At 40.4% G+C, this 26,675-nt stretch overlaps 1 protein-coding gene across 3 annotated transcripts in view; it reads left to right on the top strand.

Moving 5' to 3' along the window:
- BVES (blood vessel epicardial substance) overlaps positions 1–26,471 on the top strand; it is a 27,312-nt gene extending 841 nt beyond the window's left edge. The window contains exons 1-9 of one of the 3 annotated variants that reach the window (XM_041414918.1): positions 29–155; positions 397–637; positions 4,570–4,803; positions 6,991–7,115; positions 12,883–13,070; positions 13,982–14,090; positions 16,029–16,196; positions 18,333–18,474; positions 26,154–26,471. In XM_041414918.1, coding sequence (XP_041270852.1) covers positions 610–637; positions 4,570–4,803; positions 6,991–7,115; positions 12,883–13,070; positions 13,982–14,090; positions 16,029–16,196; positions 18,333–18,474; positions 26,154–26,278 — 1,119 coding nt within the window. In that variant the 5' untranslated portion in view covers positions 29–155; positions 397–609 and the 3' untranslated portion in view covers positions 26,279–26,471. Of the gene's footprint in view, positions 1–22; positions 156–396; positions 638–4,569; positions 4,804–6,990; positions 7,116–12,882; positions 13,071–13,981; positions 14,091–16,028; positions 16,197–18,332; positions 18,475–26,153 lie in introns of those variants that run through there. The other 2 variants (XM_041414919.1, XM_041414920.1) reach the window with 2 other exon arrangements.
- Positions 26,472–26,675: the final 204 nt, after the last annotated feature.

The raw sequence follows: 26,675 nt of genomic DNA on the forward strand, positions 1-26,675 counted from the left end.
GGCGCCTGCGCGCTGCGGCCGCTCGGTGCCGGCCCCGCTGGCGCCGCCCGCAGCTCCCGCGGCTCCTCTGCCTATTTTAGTCACAGCCGCGGCTCCGTCAGCCTCGGGCTGTTGCCGTCCTGTCCGGGCGGCCCGGAAAGTTTTCCGCGGGGCAGGTGAGGGGCGCTCCTCCGTGCGCGGGCGGCCGCGGGAGCAGCATCGGCGGGTCCCGGGGTGGGCGTCAGGAGCCGCCCGGCCAGCGGGGAGAACGCGCGGTCCTGTCCCTCGTTCCCTTCGGTCGCCCTCCTGTGCCCTGCCCGCGGGGAGGAGGGACGGGTTGCCGCTTTCGAAGGGGTCCTTTTGGGGGAAAAGGGACCGGTTGCTCGACCCTTTTCAATTTTTAAAAATTATTTTCAGCATTGTTTCGTACGAAGGGTGGGTTTGGCGTTCGCCCGTCGGGGGCTGAAACGAAGCTGCGGAGCGCAGAGCGGGGCTGCGGGCTGGCACTGCGGGTCCGTCTGTGAGCGCTGGAAGCAGAAGGGAGAGGCAGCCCCCGTCCGCTCCGCTGCGGGCCGCGCTGCCGCGGGGGAAGGTTTTCTCCTCGTGTGGATACTTTGTTGACTATGAAGAATGAACGTGTTGTTGCATTTTCTCTTGGGTAACAAATTTCTGTAGTTACTGACGTGTTTAATTGGATGTGACTTGCTGCAAAGAGCATACTTTCTTATAGCACTTTCCTATTTGTTCCTACTGCATTGTAAAAGAGGAGATTGGTAACTTAAACTGTGATTAACTCAGCTATGCTTCCTCTAGTAGTAAAAAATATCTATGCAGCTTCTGTGCTGTAAATCCATAGAAAAGTAGTTTAAAGTTCTGCAGGTATAATTAATTTTTTTTTTTTTTTGTTGCATTGACGGTAAAGTTATAGAAACATACTCAAGTAAAGATTTAAAAAGCTCACTTGAATAATGTTGACCAGTAAAGCTGTGGGATATGAATAATCTCAGTAAAGTGGGTAATGACACAAGTGGGAAACTCAGCACTGTCCTGTGTCAGCTTGGCTGACTGATTCTCATAGTAGAACCAAATGCTTTACAATTTTCTGCTATGTCTGTCTTCTGTGAATGTTGATTAGCTATCCATATAATTCACGCTTTTTTTAAAGCCATCTTGGTGCCCAAATATTTGTAGACTAAATCTTTTTCATTGGGAATGCTTTTCAGAAGTTTGGTCTCTTGTATAAAGCTGTTGTTGAGTACAGCAGAATCCTAGAGTAAGCTCACCTCATTTATTTTCTGAGAATTTGTATTTTCTGACCTAAAATCACCAAGTATTACCTTAACTTTCTATAAAGTTCATGCACAAAAAAAAATTTAATAACTTTTTTTTAAGCTACAGTAACTTCTGTTAGGTTCAAAATTAAGTTTTTCTTTTTTTCTTTTTTTTTTTCTTTTTTTTTTTTTTTTTAATATATCCTATTTTTTCCCCTCCTGTTTGAACAACAAATTGGCTTGAGTTCTCAATCATCTGAATTTTCAAATTCTTATTTTGGTAAATCTGACTCCATATGATGGAAATATATACTGGATATTAAAAAATGCTCTTTTAATGATTTGTCTTATGTCCCATAAGGCTTTCATTTCAGTGGATGCTATTTTACCCCAACTTTCCAAAATTATTTGACTATATTAGTTGTTTTTTTAACTTCTGATATTAATACATATCTTTGCATTGAAGACTTAAGCATATGACTAAATATTCTTGTGCTATATTAATCCTGAGTAGACATAATTAAAGTTTTAAAGGCCTGAATCTGTACTTCCAAATTAATTTTTGGCTTTCTGCAGTCACATAAGGTAAAAAATGATAATTGCTTGCTCTTTTGTGGAATTGCAGACTTTTCCCTCATTCTTCAGTATTATTTGGCAACAGTAGGTGCTAGGAAAGAATTGATCTAAAAATTACAGTGATGTTGTTTTCTGACGTTTTGGATATTTGTCTTTCTGGTGTTACCTGTAGAGAAACACTTTAGGTCACAGCTTGTAGCTCTGCCTGTGTGCCTTTTCTCCTGATCCCCAAAGCAGTCTCCATAATTGAAATTCAGAGCCCGTATCCAAGTCTGTCCTTGTGTCATTTTGCAGATAGCATCAATCTATTTCTGTCAGCTTTTTAATACCACCATGATGGAGAAGTTCTCATTTCTGCTGTTTCCAGTATGTCAGGGGAGCTGTAATTATTGTTTGTAAGTAGTAAGTGAAGTTCAAAGGTATTCATATAAAGACTTTGAGGTAGTAAAGACAAAGTTTATAAAAAACTGGAGGTGGGCAGATTTAGGCTCCCGGGATTCTAATTGAGGCAATCTAGTAGGAAAGCCTGACCTTCAAAAGTGTTAAACGTCCTCTTACAACTGTGGATGCTTTAAATTGCTTGATCAACACTTGCAGAAACTCCTTCCATTATTTTAGCTTATGGCTGGTGATTTGTTGCATCAGTGTCTGGAAGAGCAAGGGGAGCAGTGTTTTGGCTGTGCTGCAAGGAGAATGAGATTGTCAGGTTCTGTATATTTAATTTGGTTCTTTGGGTTTCCAGTCTTCTTATGTGTGATGCTTTAGAGCTGAGACGAAAGAGTAAGGTAGCCTCTATTCCCACAGTGGAGCAATACAGAATTTTGCTAATAAAAATTATCAAGCATCTGGAAGGCTGCTTTGATCTGTGATCAGATTCAACTGAAACTACTTTTTGCAGCCTCTTTTGATGTTGAGTTGAAGGACTTATGCCCGGTTCTGTATCTGCGTGTGAGTTTCGTTGTTTCTACTTGTTCTGTTGGCATTTTAAGTGGTGCCTTTGCTGGCACGTGACTGGGCAGTAAAAGGCTGAATATAGGTAGAAACTCACCCAATTATTTTTTTTAAGATCTAGAGATCCTGCTGTTCTAGTGTAAGGAGTTTGTATTGTTTGGAAACAACAGGAGCCCCAGACGAGCTGTGTGTAAGATGAGCACAGACATAGTTATCCAGTTAGCAATTCCCTCCTGTTTATGAGCCCGTTAAAATGCCAGTCCTGCAGCCTCTCATGGGCTCAGGCTTTGGCTCACTGTGAGAGGCTTTGTCAGGACAGTGAAACTGCTCTAATGACTCTCTTAATGAACTCGTGTGAAAGAGCTGAACGAAGGTAGAAGTGTATTTGGATAGGGCTGGTGTTTGCTAACACTAGGGGCTATGACAAGCCCCCACATTTTAATTAATCTTTGTGAATAACTAATGTAGGAATGAAAAGAGGAAAGTGATGTCTTAAGAAATAAGTGAATTGTGTATTTTGGATTAGATATTTAGGATTATTTTTGGGTTTTTTTCCTTGAAAATAATTTCAAACCAGATATAGATACGCCACATTTGTGCTAGTGTTTGATCCTGCAGGATGCCTTTACACATTCTGTAGCATCCCTTAGCTGTGACAGGCTCTGGGCATAGGAGATGAACCGTAAGAGAGGGTTGAGGGTTTCATTCTTCCCTCTGCTTTCAGAAGGGGTCTGAAACACTGAATTATTTTGAAAACTGCCCAGCTTGCATATGCCCTGTACACAGGTCGATCGCAAGAAAACAATAAAAGGGATGAAGCAACTCAAATTTATTTCACAGGCCAAGAAACACTCAATTAACAGAGATGCTTCAGAGTACATCAAGTCTGCAGGAAAGAGAGTGTATTAACTGTGACCCAAAATTGTCTGCTGAGCAGATGAATTACATGGCAGTCAGTGATCACATCAGGGACGTGCCCGGTCTCTACAGAATTTAATCAAATGCAAATTCCGCTGCGTTGTATTTTATGGAGCTTGTTGGCTCAGTGATGAAGTGCATATAGTTCATTAATGAGACTCGGGCCCACCTCCATATAATTTCTACTGCTGTGGCAGTGAGAGACCATACATGCCTTGCTGGGAGCAGAGTTCTCCTGCGTTTGACCGCAGACATCTCTAGGAGCAGTTGTGTTCCTTCAGCTGAGACTTGCTCTGGGTTCAGAAACGTTCTGTAGAGCTTGTAACATTGACTCCAGTTACCCAGTGACACCAGCTTTTAATATTCTAAAGACAGTGTCTTGAAATCTTCCAGTTTCTCCCTGTAGTTTGTTTTTAATAGAAATTTTTGTTCTGTATTGGGATTTGCCCACAGATACTTTTTTCATTTAATTGAGGCAAAAGGTATATGTGCTATATTTATTATTACAACAACAAAAACACCCTATGTATATTTAGATTAGAAATAGTCTTTAGCTATCTCAGTTTCTCCAATAGTCCCACACACAGACAAGGGTCTTGCAAGCTTGTTCAAACTGTGCAGACCAAGTGATTTCCCTAAAAGACTGGCAGCAGACTTAGTAGCCTCTCTGTTTTGGTAGCTGTGATTTAGGTGAAAAAGATAGCAAAGCACTACTGAGCTATAGACCTAGCTTACCCTTTTAAAGCTTTTTTTTTTTTTCATGAATGATAATGGAAAATACATCTTGGGAAGAGAGAAAACACTGCAAAAATCCATATGTATGTCTACTATGTTTCAGTTTAATGCACAGTGAATTTTTTTCCTCTCCTTGCAGGAGTCTCCAAGATGAATACTACAGCAATGAGCCCACTCACCGTTACTCCACTAAGTTTTGTTCCAGACTTAAAAAATTCCACCCTTGATCCTCTCAATGAGACTGCATGTGAAAACTGGAAAGAGATTCATCATCTTGTTTTCCACGTGGCAAATATTTGCTTTGCAGTTGGACTGGTTATTCCAACTACTTTAAATCTTCATATGATTCTTCTGCGAGGCCTGCTCACCATAGGTAGGAGAATTATTCTGGAGACAGGAATGTGACACAAGTGGCTGGGTTTGACCATTATGGAGCTGGTCTGTGCAGCTTATGGTGAAATTACTGCCTCTATTAATGGCCATTTTGCTCTGATGAAGGTGGTTTTGGTCTAAGACTGGATCTGTTTTGACCTTGATATACCTTTTCTAGAAAGATTATATAACCCTTGGCTCTTAAAATTTCCTAGAACTGTAATTTGCAATTTCAAACCTGTGAAGATGTCAGCTTGAAGACAAGTGGACATCATTTATGTCAGATGTAACTGGATGTTTAAAATCCACTTATTTCAAATCAGTTATGCCTGATCATTAAGACCTTTATTTTAGACTTCTTTTTTACCTTTACTTTTTAAGTACTGGCACTGTGTATTGGCAGGTGCCCTGGCTCAGTGTGTCTGAGGTGGGTGAGCTATTCCTTGAGGAGCTTGCTGTGAGCCCATGTATTCTTTTAATGTGAGTTCAAACCTGTGGCATTGTGGGTCACCAGCATTATTTTCATTGCTGATTTGGAAGTGCAGCCTTTCGATGGGGAGTGCATTCTGTGTTCTGATATCATTTGTGTTTCTTCTACCACGGTAGGAATCTTGTGACACCGGAATCTGACTTGAGAGGAAAACCTAAATTTGGCATGCTTGAGACTGAGCGATGTGGTTTGATTTGTAACAGTGCAGTCTCACAACTATTTCAAAGCCTCTGTACCTTGTGTGGGACAAGATCCTTGTGATCAAAGATGGAATAGTGACTCATTGCAGCATAAGAGGGATAAATCCAATCCAACAAGAGCATGCTCAAGTATTTTTAAGTGAGTGCTTATTGGCGTTATAGTGTGGGACAATTTTATGGTAGAATTTGAATTTACAATGCTCTTGCATTTTCTATTTTATAGCTGTGATAGGGTAACTTCTTAAAACGCACTGCACTGGTAACCAAGGGTCTGAGCATTGCAAGACTTTTTATCTTGGCTTTAAAAGCAAAAGGAGCTCTGCACTTGCTGGGCCTGCCGTTTTGATCTGTAGGTCTTGTATGAGCAGAGAGGGAATCAGAGTTTTGCAAGCTGGGGTGGCAGCAGGGAGCAGATTTACTCAATGGGCAGAATGAGTATGAGGCCTGGTTCCTAGGGACCTGCTCCCTTTGCCTTGACCCTGTCCTACCTCTGTGCTGCTCTGCAATATTGCTGCTCTTCAATACATCCAGACTTCATATCCTCCTGTGCCTTGCAGTCTAACTATTAGTCAGATCAAGAGTCACTATATTTTGATTTTTCTAATCCATATGTAAGTGCTGCCTCATCAGTTAACACCCAGACAGACTAGATAGTACCGAGTTCATTAAGTCAAGGTCATCTTCAGGGAGAAAGGGGGTAAGAACACTCATTTAGCACTGTCTCCTTTTTGTCTTTGCAGGAAGCTTAAGCGAAAATATAACTGTGACCTCTCCAGCCATCTCTGTTGGATGGTAGGCTCACAGTTATCTGGGAGAGACTCACTAATACATAATCCATCATTTGATAAATATTATCTTTGTAGGCTGAAAATGGAATCCCTATTCATACACGATGCCTTGTATTTTAAAGCAAGAGTCATCATTCAAAGCAAGGCAATAAAAAAAGAGTAAGCATTTGGAAATTTTGTCTTTGATGTTACACAGGAGAATTCAGGTTCCTTATGTGACCTTGTCACATCAGCAATAATAGTTTCTTTTAATTTTCAAAACTATTTGCATATGACTTTGGGAAGTTTTTATGCAACTCTTCCTAGCTAATTAGATGTGAACGTTAATTTCTAGGCCTTTTTTTGTCTAATTAGTGCAACACAAATTTTTGTGAGCCATCTAATTTTCTCCCATCTCTTTTCTACTTCATTTCAGTAACAAATCATCGTGGGCTGCACCTTTGTGCTTGCCCCATCCTGATCTGAATTACTGTGACTTCAGTATTGCAGTCCCATGTAATAGGGCTGCAGTCTGTCAGCCTGCCCTCAGTGCCTGTTTGCAGCATTGCAGTGATTAGCTATTGTTGCATGTCTTCAGCCAGAGAGCTTACCTGAATATATTGCTTTTCAGCATAATTATACTCAGTGGACATATTCTTGATGTTTTTTTGGGAATGTTTATTATTTGGTGAAATTTAACTTCTTCACTTTTTTTTTTTTAATTTTTACAGGATGTGCACTATTCATCATTTGGGCTACACTCTATCGTTGTGCCTTGGACATAATGATCTGGAATTCTGTGTTTTTGGTTGTCAACCTTTTGCATTTCATATACCTAGTGTATAAAAGAAGACCGGTATGTATAACAGCTGAATTTTACAAGCACTCTAGTAAGATGCAAGAAAAGGAAGTTTTGCCCATGTTTGCTGGGCAAACCAGTGGATTAGTACACATTTTCAGCAGAATACTTCTGTGTTTGGCCCAAAATCACACTCTGGAAGTGTGCAACAACTTGTACCAAAAAAAAAAAATAAGAGAAAACAAAACCTAACAATTAAAAAAAAAAACAAACAATTCAATACTGCCTGTGCAAGAAAGCAGCTAGGAAATTAGCTGGCAAGGCAGCATGAAGCTTGATTTCTGTCTTGCCTAGGAAGTAGCTAAAACTTACTAGGCTGATCTGTTACTAGACAATTAGATGTGTAGTAAATATTTCTAGTTCAAATTGCTCTTGAAGAGTCATCTTACAGGGTAACTTCCTCTTTAGTTAGTATTGCTAATGCTTTTTTTTTCAGCCTGTTCAATTGATTTATGTCACCACTGAGATGCAGCACATGATGAAACTGCATTGTATTTCTGCTAGGTGACCATGGCCATGCTTCCAGCACACACACAAAACAGCAGTTGTGATGAGATAGGTAAGGGAGAAGCCAGTGAGACCAGACTCTACCTACTCTGAAGATGTCCACAGTTAAATATCCCATGCATGTACTCTGGTTTCTAATATAGGACTAATTTATTTGCAGTCTTTCCCCTCAAACAAATTAGCATTTGCTTCCCTTCAACCCCCCCAATTAAGCCTTTTTAATAGAACTTAAGGCTTCTAATCTTCTGTCAGATGGGACAGGAAATGGCCACCTAAGTCAGAAATTATTGCAAAAGGCAGGAGTGCTCAGCTTACAGAAACCCATTTCCCTGGGAAACCAAGCCTTTAATCTTGCCTGTATTTTGAAAGTGGCATCCTTTAACATAGGTAATGGTCCTTGAGTTTGTACCTGTCCAACCCTTTCCAAAAATCTAAAGAGGTGAGTGAAAAAGCATCCTGGGAGGATGTTGTGCTGGTTTGAGCTTGAATGAAAAAAAACAACCAAACAAAAAAATCACCCTGTAATGTGTAAATCAATACTGAATGAAGAAGGAAATACATTCTTTTGTAATTACAGTCCTCTACTAAAAGCTGTGTTGGCATAGATTGGGGTACTTTGTGCATTACAGTATAGATTTCATCCTGTTGAAGAGGCAGCTGTTTTCACTAAATCCTCTAATAAATTTGTTAGCAGAATTATTTGTAGGAGTTAGGTTAAGTGATCGCAGTGATTGCAGTACTCTGTGGGTGGATACAAAAAGAAGGAATTTTGTGAGAATATGAAACTTGACTGATGAACTCAGTCACCAAAATTGGTAAAAAATTGCATCTAAGAGGGGGAGACCTGGAGCACCTGCCTTTAACTTTGCTTTGTCTTTCTGTAGCCTTTGCCCAGTGTCAGAGTAGCCACAGCAGAAGTGAGGTGCTTGGCACTCCCATAAACTGCACTGCTCACACTCTGGCAGGCAACCACAGCATATAAAAGGAGGCTAAAGGTTAAATTGCATCTGTCTACAACAAGTTGATAAATCGAGTACATGTGTTAAAAAAGGAAGAGGCTCTACCTACAGCAGTGTTCCTCCAATATGGAACACAGATTCATCCAAAGATTACCATCAGCTGTGCTATGTGACCTGAGCAACTTAAAATCTTGGCCAAAAATTAGATCTGATAGACTAGCCAGGTAGTGCTGTTTCTTTGCATTTTGAGGCTTAATTTCAATAGGCTTCTTTCCCTTGAGAAATTACAGTATTTGTGAACATTGCGTGGAAAAGATTATGTTCTTTTAATTGCTGTAATACATAATATTTTCAGTAATTATTTAAAAATATATGAATCTTGGCTGCAAACTATAATCAACAAGTGTACTTGAAGTGATGCCTGATAGTCACAGAAGTCTTTTTAGCCATCTGACATGTTTATTATAAACCCCAAGGCTGTTTTAAGTGTTTTTCCTACAGGAGGACAAAGAGTAGGGGGAAAAAAATTAAAACTCTTAGGAACTAATTTTTGAATGAGATTTTCTCTCTGCAGCTATTGTATTGCCCATCTCAATCAGTTTTGGTAATTCTCACAAAAGATCTTTCCAAGGAAAGAAAGGAATGGCAGAATAATTACAAGTTAGTCATATTACAAAATGAATAATTTATATGTTCGGTTGTTAAATATTTATTTTATTAAATGGAGCATCCAAAATCACAGTGAGTTTCTTTTCTGACCAGAAGATTATTTCAGTGGTTTTGATTCCTTGGAGCTTTATAAATTTGGCTTTTTTAGTTGGAGTGGAAGCTGACTCTAATCAGTCTGACTCGGAGTTCTGGCAGCATCCCAGAATATTTCAACCCCTGCTGAAGAAAACATTACACCTACCCATATGGCTTGTTTGGAATATGACCCACAAGCATGACTGGAGGAGCAGTCAGCTGTGCTTGGGAAGGGGGAATGGTCTGTTATAAGGGAGCCCATCTAAAGCTCAGCTACAGCCTGCAATCTGATCGGTCTTTAAGAAAGTGGCTACACCTGCTTTCCCCTCAAAGTATTACACACTAGAGGAAGATCATGAAACATGAACCATGTGCTAGTTAAGGGATTGGATTAACACTCCAGAGCCAAAATTTGCCCTCATGTCTGTGTGCCTGGTTTTGGGTGCAGGAGTCTAAGGAGCTACGTAAATTCCTTTTTCAGATGGAAATGTATTTCTTTAAGTTGCAGTGGTCATGAAAGTGTCATAGAAAGTGCAAATTAAATTGGTACAGCTGTTAAAAATGAATGAGTTCCTGGAGAACCTGATGGTAAAACAGTCATCTAGCTTTGTGGGTATATGGAACATATTTTAAACAATTTGTGGGTATATGGAACAACAAAAATATGTTCAGGACAATCCTTAACATAATACAATTTCTCTTGCATGTTTGTTTTTAATCCTTGTTTTGTCTGTGTAGATGTCCTCTGAGGGACTAAAGATTGTGGCATAAGGAACATACAGGAAATTCAAAACCTGAATTTCATAGGAGTGTAGTTGCTTGTGGAATATTTAACTAGTAATTGATTCAGTGTAAAACCAGTGTAACTTTAGGTCAGGTGATGCACTGGACATAGAAAGTCCGTGAGCGCTGATGTCACACAGCCACAGGAGCTCGTGTCATTGCAAGGCCATTCCCGATAGTCTTGGAAAAATGGTGGTGACTGAGAGAAATGAGTGAGGAACAGAGAAAAAAGCAAATGCCACTCCTTTCCTCAAAAAGGGCAAGAAGGGACAAGGGACTGCAGCCTGGTCAGCCTCAACTTGATCTCTGAAAAGAAGGAATAGAGAGTCCTGGAAAACATTTCTGTGCACATGAAGCACAAGAAGGTAATCAGGAGTGGTCAGCAAGGATTTACCAAGGGGAAGCCATGCTTAACCAGCCTGATAACAGATGGATAAGAAACTGATTGAATGGTCACCTCTAGAGGATAATGGTCAAAGGTTCAGAGTTCTGATGGACATCAGTGACAAGTGATGTCCCATTTGGGTCTGTACTGAGACCAGTGCTATTTACTGCCTTCATTACTGACATAGACAAAGGGCTTGAGTGCACCCTCAACAAATCCACAGATGACACCAAACCGAGTTGTTTGACACACCTGAAGGATGGGATACCTTCCAGAGAAGCTTGAGAAGTGGGCCAATGGAAATTTCATTAAATGCAAGATGACCAAGTGCAAGGTGCTGCACCTGTTTGGGGCTACCCCCAGTATCAACACAGGCTGAGGGATGGACAGATTGAGAGCAGCCCTGCAGAGAAGGACTTGGGTGTGGATGAGAGGCTGGATTTGACCTGGCAATGTGCACTCTCAGCCACAGAAACCCAGTTGTGTCCTGAGCCGCATCAAAAGCAGCGTGGCCAGCAGGGTCAGGGAAGTGACTGCTCTGATGAGATCCCAGCTGCAGTGCTCTGAGGTCCTGAGCACAGAGACAGAAGTGTTCTATGAGGAAAGTCTGGGGGAATTAGGGTTGTTCAGCCTGGAAAAGAGAAGGCTTTGGGGTGGCCAGATTGTGGCCTTCCAGTACTGGAAGGGAAGCTACAAGAAGGATGTAGAGGGACATTTTACAAGGGCATGTAGTGAAAGGATAATGGTTTCAAACTGAGAGTAGGTTTAGATTAGATATTAGGAAGGAATTATTTACTGTGAGGGGGGGTGAGGCACTGGAACAGCTTGCCCAGAGAAGCTGTAAATGCACAATCCCTAGAAGTGTTCAAGGTCAGGTTGAAGTTCTGATGCTACCTGGTCTTGTGGAAGATGTCCCTGCCCATGGCAGAGGGCGTGGAACTGGGTGATCTTTAAGGCCCCTTCTGACCCAAGCCATTCTATGATAACCTTCTATGATGAAATGACTGGCCAGATAGCTAAGAATGGTGAGTATCCTCAGTCTTAATTTCGGTAGGGTTTTCAGCACTGTTTTGTATAAAATCCTGATAGAAAATCTGTTGAAGTGTGGCCTGGATGGATTGAAATGAAATTGAAAATGAATTGAAATTAAATTGAAATTGAAATTGAAAATTGAAATCTGACTGAATGTCAGTGTGGTAATCAGAGGTAAGAAGTCCAGCTGGAGCTGGGTACTACACATATGTTAGTGTGTGCTGTGTAACCTCAGGGCCAGTGCTGGTCCCAGTGCTGTTTGACATCTTCATTCATGGGCTGGGTGGTGGGGTATATGTGAACCCTGATGACACAAAACTGAGGAGTGGCTGATAGGTTGGGAAAGCCACTGGAGGGGCCTCAGCAGGCTGAGAGAAATGGACCAACAGGAATCTCACGGAGTTCAACAGAAAGTGTAGAGTACTGCACCAGGGAGGAATAAACGTGCATCAACACATGCCAGGGACTGACCAGCTGGAAAACAGCTTTGTAGAAAAGGACCTGCAGGTCCTGAGGGAAGACTTGAACATGAGTCAGAAACTTGCATCTTTCTCTTGTTTTCTGTCATTCTTTCTTGGTTGTTTTTCCTTTTTCTCTCTTCTATGTATATTTTCTTTTTTTTCATTATCCGATGCTTATTGTTCTAATTTGTCTTCCTCGTGGCAAATATGCAGGCATTATTCAGGCTGTCTCTGCTTTCAAGAAGGCTGTGATATTGTCTCATCCCCTGCTTTCTTCATTCAGGGAAGACTTCCAGGCATAGGATTTCAGCCAACATCCTTTCCCTCATTGCTGCTGCCTGAGTTTGGGTGGGCTCTTAGATGTGGGATGTTCAGCTGGCAATGTTTATGGGTTTTTTTTTTCCTCCCTCATCACATGTGCTTTCAATATAATTGGTTTGTTTTTCAGGACTTGCTTTTCTACTGCAAGTAAGCCAAGAAGCTCAGGGATGAGAGGGGCTCCCAGGAGAGCCTGAGGGATAGCCGTAGTCATGCGTGCATGCAGTGTGAAAGACAGCCTCATTTTTTTTCTCTGTATAATTCTTGCCCAAGTCCTTCCTAGTCACTATTGCACCAACAGACATCTCAGAGGGCTCCTTGTGTGTGATTTAATGTGGCACTTGGATGGAACAGCATTCTAAAGCACCAGCGTGCCATCCTGGCTAATTTTAGGTAAGGTTTTGGTCACACTATCATAGGCAGTGTTTGTGGATAGGCATCACACATTTACCACTTCTTTCCTTGCTTGAGCATAATGAAGCCAAAGATGTCCCTCAAGCTAAAGCATGTGTGCAGTCTTACCCATTTTTAACTAATGCATCTGTTTATTGATCTCTCTTGTTTTTCCAATCTAGATCAAGATAGAGAAGGAGCTTAGCAGCCTCTACAAGAGAATGTTTGAACCTCTCCATGTGCCTCCAGAGCTCTTCCAAAGACTAACTGGACAATTCTGCAACATTCAGACTTTGAAGACAGGTCAAGCCTATGCAGCAGAAGATAAAACATCAGTTGATGATAGGCTAAGCATCCTGCTGAAGGGGAAGTAGGTTCTATAAAAGTTTGGGGACAGTCGTATGCTTTGTGTCATGGCTGAATAAATTAGAAAATTATTGAGGCTGCAATTGTTTGTAGTATGCTATGGTCTGTAGTCAAATGGTTCTATACTTACAGACTATTTTTTGACACCATTTTCAGGTGACAGTGATATCTCTTACTGCGAGCATAGTGTGTATCCACTTACGTGTGCAGCTGCATGGATTTTAGTGGGAATTATATTTGTGTAGTACCAAAGGCAGTGTCTTGCAAAATGAGCAAGAGTTTTGTTTGAGTCTTAGACATCGTAGTTGTCCATTCTCAGGTTTTAAGGTTAAAAAAATACAGTGCATGAGGGAAGAAGAAGTATGTCTCCAGTAGGATTTAAAACAGCAGGCCTTTGGAATTGATTCATTGCACTTGTACGTGCAAGTAGAGAAGGGCAGGTGCACTGCCCAGAGGCAGACTGAATCCAGGTGAGAAAGGGTGAAATATATGCCCATGGCCAAGCTGTAATCTTGAAACTCATGCTAAATTCTGGCCAATATTTTAACCAATTTCTGTTGACAGCAGCAGCAATGTCAGGCTCCATTGCTTTTCTTACTCATTACCACAAAGCTACTTACCTAAGGGAAGCCTGATTCCGGTCTGGCTGTGTAACATGACCTTTCTCATATTGAATAACAATGTTTTGTGGATACATGCCATGTTCATCAATTCTCTATTTGTCTGGCAGCCTGTTCGGCTTGGAATCAGTTAGGCAGAAAACAGGGTAGCTCTGGGAGTGATATTCCAGAAGATGAACGTATTTATTCCTGTTACCTACTGCATTACTGTTGTCAGTAGTCCTACCCAATTTTTGATTAAATTAATCAGCCTCCATGATTTTAAAATGTTGTTTCATACATTTTTTATTTCCAGAATGAAGGTGTCTTATCGAGGGCATTTTCTGCATAATATTTACCCCTGTGCCTTTATAGATTCTCCTGAATTTCGATCAACGCAGATGAACCGGGGTGAGAAATTCCAGGTACATCTTGTTTTAAATGTCACTGGATATGAGCTGGTGAGACAATTAAAAAAATAGATTTGATAAATTTGATCAACAGTGAACTGTTTGACTTGCATAATTGTGCTATCCTTCTACTACAACTCTTTGAAGATGGACCCTATCAAGAAGAACTTTTAAATGCTGCAAAACACTGTTATAATGTTGTGTATTGAGCAGTCTGGCTTTTGCTATTTTGTTATTTTTTACTGTTTCCAAGTTTATTTGTGTTAAGAGATTGTTCAGGACAAAAAAATTTAAGAGGCAGTTTTGATGGAAAAAGATGATATGAACAGGTCTCATCAGTGGTTCAATAAAAAGAAAAGGGAAAAAGAGCTGCTGTAATAATTAAACTCTAGAAGTTCTGGTACTAGTAATTAGAAATTGGTATTTATAAAAGTGTATGAATAATTCTGTCATTTTGCAATTTGTTAAAGCAACATAAGCTGAAAATTTTCTCAGTATTTTGAATAAAAATATTCATATGGGGAACAATAAGGGTATATTTCTCTAGCAGGAACAATAAGGGTATATTAAATATATCCTGTTATAGTTTGGGGAGGTGGAATACTTTTAGGTAAGGGTGTATTTTTCCGATAGAAATGGCTATTTTGCTACCTCTTGATGCTCTTTAGCTAGGTGTGTGTAATAATGACCGGACTGTGTCTGGCTGACACATCCACACTGACAGCGTGGCAGAAGGGGAGGCAGAGCAGACTCTAAAATCAGTGACTGATGTCATGTGTTCCAGTCAAACACTGGGCTTACGCCAGGGGGAGAGACTTGTCCCGATGCACTCACCTGGCAGCAGCGGGGCCTCCCACAGCCCGGCTGCCCCTTGGCACAGCCCCTTTCTCCTGGGACAGGCTGGATAGGCATCGGTCCCTCCCAAGGGAAAAGGGTCATGCCTCAGCTTCTGCCTGCCTTAGAGGTTATTGTGATCCGGAGCAGAGTGCATCCTTTATTCGTGGGTTCTGCTTGTTACTGCCGTGTGAATACCAGCAGCCTTGCAAGAGCACACGGATTCAGTCGTCAGGACCCCATCTGCTGGCAGTGCTGGGGAATTCTTCCTCAGTCTGTGGAGTTAAAAATCCGTGGATATGTGACAGTATTCCATCGTTTCCAGGACTTAATGGATTTTTTTTTTTTTCAGGGTGTAATGTTATCTTGTAAAAGCAGAGAGCACCTGATTTTGGTTTATTCATAGATGCCTGACTCCCCCTTGCAAAACCTGGTCCTGGGTATGACCAGTGTGGGTTTTGGTGTGGCATTGCCCTCTGCTGGCACAGGGGGATGAACCTGGCACGTCCATCCTCCCATGAGGAGGGGCAAAATCCCCTGTAACTACCTATAACTGGATTGTCAATGACTGAGCAAACAGAGCCTTGGCTCAACTGCTACAAGGTTGTACTTGGGATCACCAGGGCTGACAGTTACAAGAGGAAAATGGAATTATTTTTTTTTTATTGCTAAAAACTCTTTGGTGGAGACCTTTGGGCGATACCAGTTGTTCCTGTTTGGTGACGGTGATGTAAAATAAAACCAAGATACATGTAAGCCTACTGCAAGTGCTTGTCATCACTATAGGACTGACTTCATAAATAAATTTCCTCTTACATAAGTGCTTTTATGGTTTGGGAACTCATGAGAGATTTTCCCTGTTATTCTCCCCCAGGTTTTCTGTAAAACAAAGTGGCTACACCTATCAGATGCAAATATAATGATAATAAATAGCTGAGAATTTTTATATTTGCAATTATCACACTCATAATAAAGGGATACAAAAAAGCTTCATGGCTTTAAGAGTTACTTTAACTGGAGTCACAAATAAAATGTACTCACTTATTTTAAAGCATGTTCAAGTGTGCTCTTGTTAAACCATTTTTAAATATGCTAACTCTGAGCATGTATTTTTTCCAGGTCACCATTATTGCCGATGATAACTGCAAGTTCCTGTGCTGGTCCAGGGAGCGGCTGACTTACTTTCTGGAGTCTGAGCCATTTCTTTATGAGATCTTTAAGTACCTTATTGGCAAAGATATTACAAATAAACTTTATTCATTGAATGACCCAACCTTAAATGACAAGGTAAGCAACTTCATGTTTTGTTTGGAAATTTTCCTCCCACGTACAAATGTGTTTTTATTTCAATTTTGAATACTCTTAAAGCACCTTATTTTAACTTGCTGCCATCAGCTACTTAATGCACACTTGTGGCCTTTTAGTGCCAAGGTGTGAGTCAGTGCAACATTTCTGTCAGAAGAAACATTTGTTAAAGTCGGCACAGTAATGTACAAGAAAGATGAGTAAATAAGATTCAGAACTGATCAGCTTGTGGAAATATTTCTGCCTAATGATTAGAAATGATGGCCAGTAGCTAAAAAGGTGCTTCTCCCTGGATATCCTTTTTCACTAACAAATGAGTGTCTTTGTAAAAAGAAGCTTCAGAGCTTTTTTCTTTAAAAAAATTTCTTACTGGGGGCAAACAATTATGTAACACTGATTGCTAGGAAGAATAATTTCAACATGTCTTTGAGGGATGCAAATGCAAAAAAACCCAAAAAAAACAAACATTATGTTGCTATGATGTAGTAGTTAGTGGAAGGAATAATGACATACATATAAAATATAAATAAATATAATTAAAATATAATTTATATATTTATAAATATATAAAACATTAAGTGGTCTGGGCGTACTCATGGATATATGAACTATCTTGCTTTAGTTTCATTTTGTCTCCTTACTTATTCCTTATCATAATTTGAAGAATTAGAAAATCCAACAAATTTTGCCCCGCTTTTGACTTAACATCTGCTCTCTTTAACATCAGTTTGTACTGAGTCTTTGTTTTCAGTGGCAAAAATCTCATAAATTTAAGATTATTATAGCTGGTTTATTATAGTAAGTTTTGAAAATGTATGTTGTAAACATTGAGTGAGCATTTGGGAAATTTGTAGTATCTTATTATTCTTCCTAAAATAAAAATTATGTTGCATGAGCTCTTCCTACATAACTTGGCAAGAGAACTGTTAAATAAATTCTTAATTTTCCCTTTGCCAGCACTCTATGTACATATTACCTCTCACAAGCTTCACTTTCAAATAGAAATATTATTAGTGTCTTTGATATCTTTTAACTGTTGTCAATCTCATCAGAAAATAGTGGGGTTGACTTGTGTATGTAGAGTATTGAATATTGATTATTTGTATTCAATATGGTAGTAAGAAGGTAAAACTATCAAATAAATTCTTGTTGGAAAACAGAAAAGTATATTTTATTTATTTAAAAAGTATATTTATTTTTAAAGTATATTTGTTTTTAAAAAGTATATTCTATTTTATTAAATGTATTATTAGAGTATAATTTATTTTGTAAGAAAACTTGTGATTTTCTCCTACCTGAGGAGACTTTCACTAGTATTGGGAAAGTAGTCATTCCTTTCTGCATGAAATAGAATACTGGTTCCTGACTTTTAAAATTCCATAAAGTGGATTTATCCATTATTGTCTTGCCATTGATTGCTACCTTTCACGTGTACCTAAAATAGCATTCTGACTTGCAGTAATACCTTACAAGGTACAATGTATGGCTTCACATAAATGTTGTAGTATAAAGGCTTCTCAGGAAGGCTACTCAAAGCAAAATGGAAGCTCCTCAGACCGTTTGACAGGGAGAGGATAATGTTCACCTGATGCACTTAGTCTGCAGTAGAATCAAGAGCCAAATGGTCATCTGCTGGGAAGGAGTGACATTCACCACTTTTCTAACACGATGAAATGAAAAGCCAGGAAAATGAACATGCTTCTGTTAAGGTATAAATTGCCTCTATATGTAGCATGCTGTTTTGTTTACCAAGGAGGATCAGCCTCATCATACAGACTACATTTAATTGCAGAGCATCACTTTTAAATAATGAATTACCAGATAATAAACCCCAAGCTTTCTGTAAGAAAATACATGAAAATTTCAGTACAAAAGCAATTTGAGATTGAATAATTAATGTGCAGTTTCATACTTGTCAGTGTTGCAATTCCAGTATATTACTGGCATTTTCTATTGTCATTTAAATTGATTTACACTGCATAGAATCTTCTCCTATAACAATTTTCTTGTATAATTATGGCTGAGCCCGGAGCATCTATTACAAGGGAAGTAGTAATTTCCATTTTTATTTTAATTTGCCTGATCTTTTTTTAAAGTAATCATTTCTTTCTTTTTTAGGCCTCAAAGAAGATTGACCGACAGCCCAGCCTTTGCTCCCAGCTCTCCGTGATGCAGATGAGGAACAGCATGGCCAGCACCAGTGACAGCGAGGATGGCTTGCAGATGTTTCTTCGTGGGACCTCCTCTGCATCCTCTCTTCGTGAGTGCTCAGAATAGTTTGTGGCAGTTTTGAACACGGTTCAGGTTGACCATCAGAGACCACTGCAGAGCTCCTGTTGCCCTCTGTGGGAGCAGAGTGTAGTTTTTTGGGTGCTGCTGTATCAGCTAAATGAAGGGTCTTAACTATAGGGCAGTCATTAAGTGCATCAGGCTTTGTGTTTTAGATGCAGATGCCTCATGTACATACTGGGAAAAGACCCCAACATGTGTAGGAATAATCTTTGGCATAATGTTTATGTTTAGGCATAATGTGGAATGTTTATAGTAATGGAGCCAAACTGAAGGTACAGTGCTGGTCACAGTAGTATGTCCTTTGGTCTCTCACTGGTGCTTGTAGAAACTAAAAACCCAAACAAAACATTTTCCCTCACCAACTTGGTGTCCTACTTTTCCTCCTGAGATCGTTTGTATTGGCAGGGTCTGGAGGAATGTGGTATATAACCAATATTTTGATGTCACCTGGAAAATCTCCCAGTATCCTGTCAGGCCCTCCTCTGCTGTGCTTTGTATGACAGGAGTAGTAGAGAACAAATGAAGTGAGAGAAAAAAACATGTCTGACCTTTTTACTTCTACTATTTTAATTCCTTTATGAGAACATTCTAAATTATTCTTTCTAGGCTATTGCTGTCATTTGTTTTTAGATCATCTGAATCTAAGCATCAACATTAGCCTGAATTCTGAAAGCAGTGTTCGAATAAAAAAGCCCCACAGGGTGCTCAATTTTTGCATTTGGCATAGGCTGTTAGTTTAATGGATGGAATTTAAAACAGCATTTAAAAGGATCATATAGGATTATTTATTTTGATTTTGGAAATACTATTTTTTAGTGATTATAATTCAAATATATGAGAAAAAACCCACTGTTATTGTTATTTATTATGTTATATGTTATTTGTTATGGTTAAAGTCTCTGCTAAGAAGAGGAAATATTTTCAAATATTTGCATCTTTCTGTTTAATTATCTGTTTTCCATTGTGTTCCTCACAGTTCTCATCCAGTAACACCTTCAGACCTTCAGAGGGCTTATCTGGTTTTACTCCTTAACATTGGTGTAGTCTGCATGCCCAAATAGATGGAGGAAAAAGCCCTACTAATGCTTCACCCTACTAGAACATCAAGGGTGACATCTGGGATATAGTTTGATGAAAATTCCAGTGTTGTTTTCTTTTTCTCCTCCGTTCACGGCAAGGACATTCAGAGGTACCTGAGGTAGTAAGAGACCCCTGGAAATTACCAGGTCCAGCCTGATGTCCAAAGCAACATCAGCTAGAGCAGAGCCATGTCCAGTCAAGCTTTGAATATTTCCAAGCTGGAGGATTTTCCAGCCTCCCTGGGCAATCTGCTGCAGGGACTTACCACCCTCACAGTGAAAAAATTTCCTGCATTGCAACTCATGCTTGTTTTCCTTCTTTCTTTAGTGCATGCCTCTGAGAAGAGTCTGGCTCTCTCTTCTATGTTGCCTTCCATTAGGTAGCCAAAGACAAGAGTCAGATCCCCTGGGAGCCTTCTGTTCCTAAACACACCCAGCTCCTGCAGCCTCTCCATCACTGCTCCAGCCTCTGGCCATCTGGGTTGCACTCCGCTGCTCTCGCTCCAGTGTGTCCATGTCTTTCTTGTACAGGGAGGCACAAAACTGATGCAGCACTCCAGATCCTGTCTCACAATTGCCAGATGGAGGGGATTAATCTCTTTCAATGACCTGCTGACTATGCTCTTGCTTATATGGCTCAATATATGCTGCTAATGTGGCCCAATATATGGATGGCACCCTTCACTGCAGGGGCACTCTGCTGACTCGTTCTATTTTGTGTCCACCAGGATGCCCAAGTTCGTTTCTGCAAAGCTGCTTTCCAAGCAGCTGGGACCTAGGCTGTAATGCTGTGTAGGTGTGTCATGTCCAGGTTCAAGGATTTGTCTTTCATGAAGTTGTCGTTTTTGTCAGCTCTTTTCTCTTTTTCCAATGGCCTGTCCAGACTCACTGCCCTACCCTTTGGCCTGTCAGCTGTTTCCCTCACTACCTGGCTCTTGTCTGTGAATTTGGCAGGAGTGCATTCCATCCCATCAACCAGGTCATTCATATCTTGAATATTACAGGCCTTGGCTTTGGCCCTTGAGAACACTGCTAGTAACCAGCCACCTGACAGCTGGGTTTTGTACTGCTGTTCACCACCCTGTGAACTTGGCAGAACAGCAGATTTTCCACGGAAGCTGTAGTCCATCTACCCAGCCTGTTTCCCATTTGTCTGGAAGGACCCACTGGCAGACTGTGGAGGGCTGTGCTACCATCCATGTAAACAACATCCACTGTACTCCATTCATACACAGAGGCCATCAGCTCACCACCAAAGGTGGAAGGTGGTCAGAGGTAATCAGCATCCGTGATGGCTTTCCCAGTCACCTTCCCCCCCCTGGTGTGCTTGCACATTGCTTCCAGGAAGACAAGCTCCATAGTCTTCCTGGGAAATTAATTTAGATTACTAGGCCTGGATGTCTCATCTTCCCCTTCATCAAAATGGCTGTGATCTTGGCATTTCCATTTGTGTCCCCTGACTGCAGCCACCTTTCCAAGATGATAGAGGGAGCCTTGCAATTGTATCAGCCAATGCTTGGCACCCTTGGATGCAGCCCATGTGGTTCCAAAATCTTGTGTTCACCCTGTGGACTTGAGGTGTTCCTGACTCAGTCCAGGTTTCCTGTCAGTCAAGCATCACCCTCTGTCTCTAGCACTGGATGCAGAGCCCCAATAGACCTCAGGACAAACCCCTAAAGAAAAAACTCAAAACAAATAGTTACTGAATAGCTCAGAGTTTCTCATGTTCCTGTGTCCTGTGCATCACTGAACTCTTGCCTCGCAGTTACCCTGGTCTTTCTTTTGTTGCTGATTTATTTGTAGATGCCTTTCTTGTTGCCTTTCACTAGATCCAGGTCTAGCTGAGGTTTGGCTTCCCTCATTTCATCACCGCATGCTTGGGCCATGGTTCTGTGTTCCCTCCAAGGAGCTCATCCCCACTTACACTTTGTGTGTGTCTGTTCTGAGTCTGTCAGAACTTTCCTGTTCATCTATGCCAGCCTTCCACCCTACTTATTCAGCTTTTTGTGCACTGGAATGAACTGTCCTTGTGTTTTGAGGAAGGTGTCCTCGAAAATCAACCATCTGTCCTTAGGTCCCTTTGCAAGCCTTGTCCCATGAGTTCCTGCCAAGTAAAACCCTGAGCAAGCCACAGTCCCCTGTCCTATAAGGTTGTAATTCTACTATTTGTCTGGCACACACTCGGTATCTTAAACTCCACCAGCTGCTGGACAGTGCAGCCAAGATTACCAGCAGCCTTCAGCTCCTGATGAGTTCTTCCTTGTTCATCAGTGACAGGTCCAGCAGAGCGCCTTCCCTAGTTGACTCATCGATCACTTGCATGAAGGAATTGCCTGCTGCGTTCCAGAAATCTCCTGAACTGCCTGTTCCCAGCCCTGTTGCCTTTCCACCTGATACCAGGGTGGTTAAAACTCCCCAGGAGCACCAAGGCCCGTGACCCAGTTGAAAGAAGGCTTCCTTCTCCTTGCTCTTCTTGATCAGGCAGCCTGCAGAGATTCCTGCCATGAAGTCTCCTGTGTTGGTCTGTTCTCTGATCTTTGCCTTTAAACCCTCAAGTGGCTTTTCACCTGTTTCACACACAGCAAAGTTCCGTGAAATTGAAGCCGCTCCTTTGCACAGAGAGCCTTTGGGTGAATTTGCACACTCAGAAATTGTAAAACTGTGTTTGTGTGTTTAGTTAGAATTGTCTCTTTCAGGCTTAACAGCAAAACTCTTAGACCAGTATTTCAGCTTTGGGAGAAAGTACTTGAAATGCATGACAAGTTCAGCTGTAATTATACAAATCTCCAAGATGCACTTGTGCTTAGCACATGCTTGATAAATACACTTTACTCTGTTGTACTTTTCCTTGGTTTGTGTACCTTTTTTTTTGGTATACAGGGCGTGCTTTACCCAAAAGAAGGGGTTTATGTGTCTTTTATTTTCTGGAATTCCTCAGCCCAGCTGAGGCAGCAGCCTCCCAAGTCCAGTGCTTTCCCTTACTTTTGGGGAGGCAGAGGGACTGCTCCTGTAGCAGTGCAATACACACCTTGGGAAGTATTGTTATTTATTTCTTCTTTGTATTTTGATTGTGAAATTTCTGACTGTGTAAAAGGTTTGTTAATTTCCTTGAACCCCTAATGCTTCAATCTTTGTTTTTGCCAAGATAGCTTGTTAGTTATTCCTGGGTACTGTCATTGCCAATGACGGGGTTGCTGCCAAGGTGAGCTCTGCTTAAAGATTTGTATTCCGTGTGGATTGTGGCCATGTATGCACTTTTTTCAGACCACAAGGAAAACTGAAAAAAAAATCTGCCATTTGCCTTGTGACTGCTGTGTTTTCAAAACTCTTCTGCTGGGTGCTCTCAGTGCAACAGCTGAGGTATTTTTTGGTCTTTTTTTTTTTTTTTTTTTAAGATTTACTATAAGGCACATGCTGAGGCTTACAGTTCCAGTGCTGTTCCCTGGATCCTCCTTCTACAGGCATACATTTGTTTATTTAGAACAAACAAATGCAATCCAAAAGCCTCAAAAGATTTTGTGAGAAACTTTTTCAAACTTTTTCTTCTTTTTTTTTTTTTAATTAGAATAAAAAAAATGGATGAAGGGACTGTACAGGGACTCTGCAGGAAAACTGTTTTGTCATTGCTAGGTGATTGTTGTGTGGACAAAACCTCCCACCATAAATATAACTTTGACTACTATAATCCAAATAAGTTTTCTTCTCCTAATTTCCATATTCTTGAAAAAATGAGCATTTATATTTTTGTATAATCCCATCTTTTAAAACTGTGCATTTATCAGTGCTATAAATTATAAACTTTTGACTCATTTTCTCAAGAAATTAATATTAATCCTATTTCAAAGTGTTTAGTAATAAAAGGGTTAAAATTACTAATTAGTAGGTCCCAAACTACAATTACTAACAAAAGTATGTTTTTAATTTAATTAATCAAGAAACCCACCTAACTTTTTGCTTTTATATTAAGGAAATAACCAACAAGAGTTCTATAATGCTTACGGAGTGAGTCGTTTGCAGCATGATGTTTTCTGTTGATAACATCACATTAACTCAACAGGCATCCTCTAAAAGGTATTAAAGTGGGGTTTGTTTATCATGTGACACTTGTGCTTGACATCCGTGGTCCATCTGTATGTAGTTCATTAGTAAGTGAAATAGAGGTATCTCTTTTTCCAAAATTTGAGTTAAGCAAAAATAGTTTAACCTGATCACAAGGCTAGTTTCAATCCTTAAATAATATTTTTATATTAGTTTCTATTCTGTAATTCTATTGCTTGACACCCATTGACATATGTAGTAGAGATGCAGTGTCTTTTTCTGTGGTACTTGTTTTAGACATTTCATATTTGCTCGTGTATGCATTTATTTGTTAAATTCTAAGCTGAGCAGGAATGTAAAAAGGTTTTGGTTTGGTAATGCTTTTAGTGGTATTATCAAATTATAGGCTCCCTGCTTGTGGTTAAAAACAGGATTGGATTTCACAGGAATTTTAATATGTATTTTGGTTAGGCCCTCAAGAAAGGGCAACAAAATGCAGTGAAAGGAAGGTCTGACTCAGTCACTTGAACATCTGTCCAACACTGGATAATGGCACCAGTAGACAAAATTTTGTATTTGGAGCAAATAAGAGCATGTCTTTGAAACAAACAGGCTGAGCGAATTAGACCTTATATTGGATCCTGTTGTACAAACTTATGGCTGCTTACTTCTGTTTTCTGGAGAGAACCAAGTGGCTTTAAACAGAAGAAAACCATTTTAAAAATAACAATAAACTACACTGAAACAAAGATCTACAAAAAAAAAGAAGAAGCTGGAATTGTAACTCAGCATTTTCAGGCAATCTTTTACCTTTGGGTATCTCACAGAAAAACCACTTTTATATCCAGATGTACCCACAGACTTTGGGTGAGGCACATTAGCCAATTACCCTTTGCTTAGGCCATAAAACACATCTGTGTGGGAAGAAATGTTTAATAATGTCAGTGTCTAAAAATGTGCTTGAGTAACCTTGTATTGTGTCAGTTTAAGTAGTTTTTGAATCTCAAAAGAAAATATGAATACATTTTTAACATAAGAAGTTCTGAAACGCCAATTCCAAACAGTGTCTTTGTGAATGTGAAATTTAAAAATGCATTAGTGTCGTAACTTGCTGGTGTTGCCTGTGTCTGTATATTGCTCTCTGTGTGTAACACATACAGTGTAAATGAGTCTTTTCTCATAAGTGGGCTTCCTTAACACAGCACTTTACTGTATATCTGATAAATGTTTCTTAAAAATAAGAGTGTGTTACAGCTATCGGTATTTTTTTCAAGAATATTTAAATCTTTAGCTTGTATGCAAACAGTCTGTTAGCATGGCCTTTATCTCTTGTTCTTGTTGATCCCATTCTTCTCAAATGGGATTTCAGAGATTTCCATAATCTTTTGGTCATAATATACTAGCTACTGTTTGTAACCTCATACTGTGGTGGTCTAAGTCTAGAAGAGGATACTGAGAAAAATACATGTCCACATGTAGATTCGATTTCAGAATGAACAATGGAAAACAGAACTGTCCGGCTGATGACTCGAAGGAGTTCTCTGGTTTGACCCTCATACTGAAAATTTAACTGCAGTAGAGGTAGTTTGCAGTGGTAACTTGCACAAAAATTCCATTTAATATCTTGACAGTGATAGCTGTGGTGTGAGTCCTACTCTGGCAGGCAAGTTGCTGCCTTTCTAAAAAGGTAGTTTTTTTGCAGTGAAATTACTGTCAGTTGAAAGTTATGTGGCCTTTGCCTGTAAATCTTGTTTTCTCTGTGGTTGTTTATGGCGGTATAAATCTTTTATAAGTTTTACATTATCATGCTGCGCAAAACATACAAAGATGTATCAGGGGAGGCTTAGGTCAGCTTTTAGGCTCTTCACCCAGGGGGTGGTTGGGTAGGCTCCCCAGGGAAGTGGTCACAGCACCACACCTGGCAGAGTTCAAGAGTGTTGGGTTTAAATGTCTGGACTATGCTCTCAGGCATAGGGTGTGACTCTCGGGGTGTCCTATGCAGGACCAGGAGCTGGACTTGATCCCGATGAGTCCCTTCCAACTCAGCACATTCTATGACTTTACGCTTTGAAGGCAGTTGTGGCTTTGATGATGTGCCCATCCGAGGTTTCCCTGCAGCCAGGCCAGTGTGCAGATGTACACACCCTTTGCACTTGGGGCAGCCACTCACACAGCTGTAGTTGAATGGAGATGAGTCAGAGAGTGAACATAAGGGTGAGAAAATGATCTCTGGGGAACAAGCAGTGGGCACCCCGTGGGCACGAACTTCAGTTGGGGTTTGCCCTGAACTTGGGGAGAATGCTGTGTCTGTGGTTAGCAGGAGGCATTGCTAGATCTTAGCAGCATGGCTGTTCCATGTCTAGAGTTTCCTGGTGCCTATGGCCAAATAAGAAAGAAACCTTCATTTAGAAATCCTCTCATGAAGCAACTAGGGCGGGATCATCAGATTGTGTCCACTTTGTCACAAACAGGTCTATGTAGCAGGTGTGTGTTGTTAAATTAACTGGTAATTTCTTTGTACCTGTGACAGGCCCAGGCCGCACATCTCCTTACCTGAGAACTTCAGCAAAGATGAAGCCCATAGAAGAAAGTGTTGAAGATGATGTCTTTGAAGCACCATCTGCTGATAAGCTTGAGCTCCAGCGGCTGCCTTAAACAGTTGTGTCCTCAGGTGTATCAGAGCTTGCACAAAGCTCCAGTGCAACAGGAAAGAGCTGAATTTGGGAGGAATCTGAAAGCTAAGCCCACCTCTCCATGTCTGAATTTACTGCAGCATATGCCAGTGGTATCTAGATGGAAATGTCATGTTTTATTTTACTTCTAAATAAAATAAAATAAATTAAAACTCGCGTGTGTTTTTGGTTGCTTCTTTTTGGTTGCTTTATTTCTACGTAGACTTTTGCCATTATAAATTTAGTATTGTGTTGCTGATTAGCTGGAAATTTCTAGACTTACTTGGTGGAGAATATCCCCAGATTCATTTACCTGTGTTCCTTTGAAGCCTGTATCTTTGTGTTTTCAGTGGGAGATTTTTAAACTGTTTCCAAAGCCA

The sequence above is a fragment of the Onychostruthus taczanowskii genome, unplaced genomic scaffold (assembly GCF_017590055.1).
Source record: "Onychostruthus taczanowskii isolate IOZ18803 unplaced genomic scaffold, ASM1759005v1 scaffold48, whole genome shotgun sequence".
In the NCBI taxonomy this organism is placed as follows: domain Eukaryota; kingdom Metazoa; phylum Chordata; class Aves; order Passeriformes; family Passeridae; genus Onychostruthus; species Onychostruthus taczanowskii.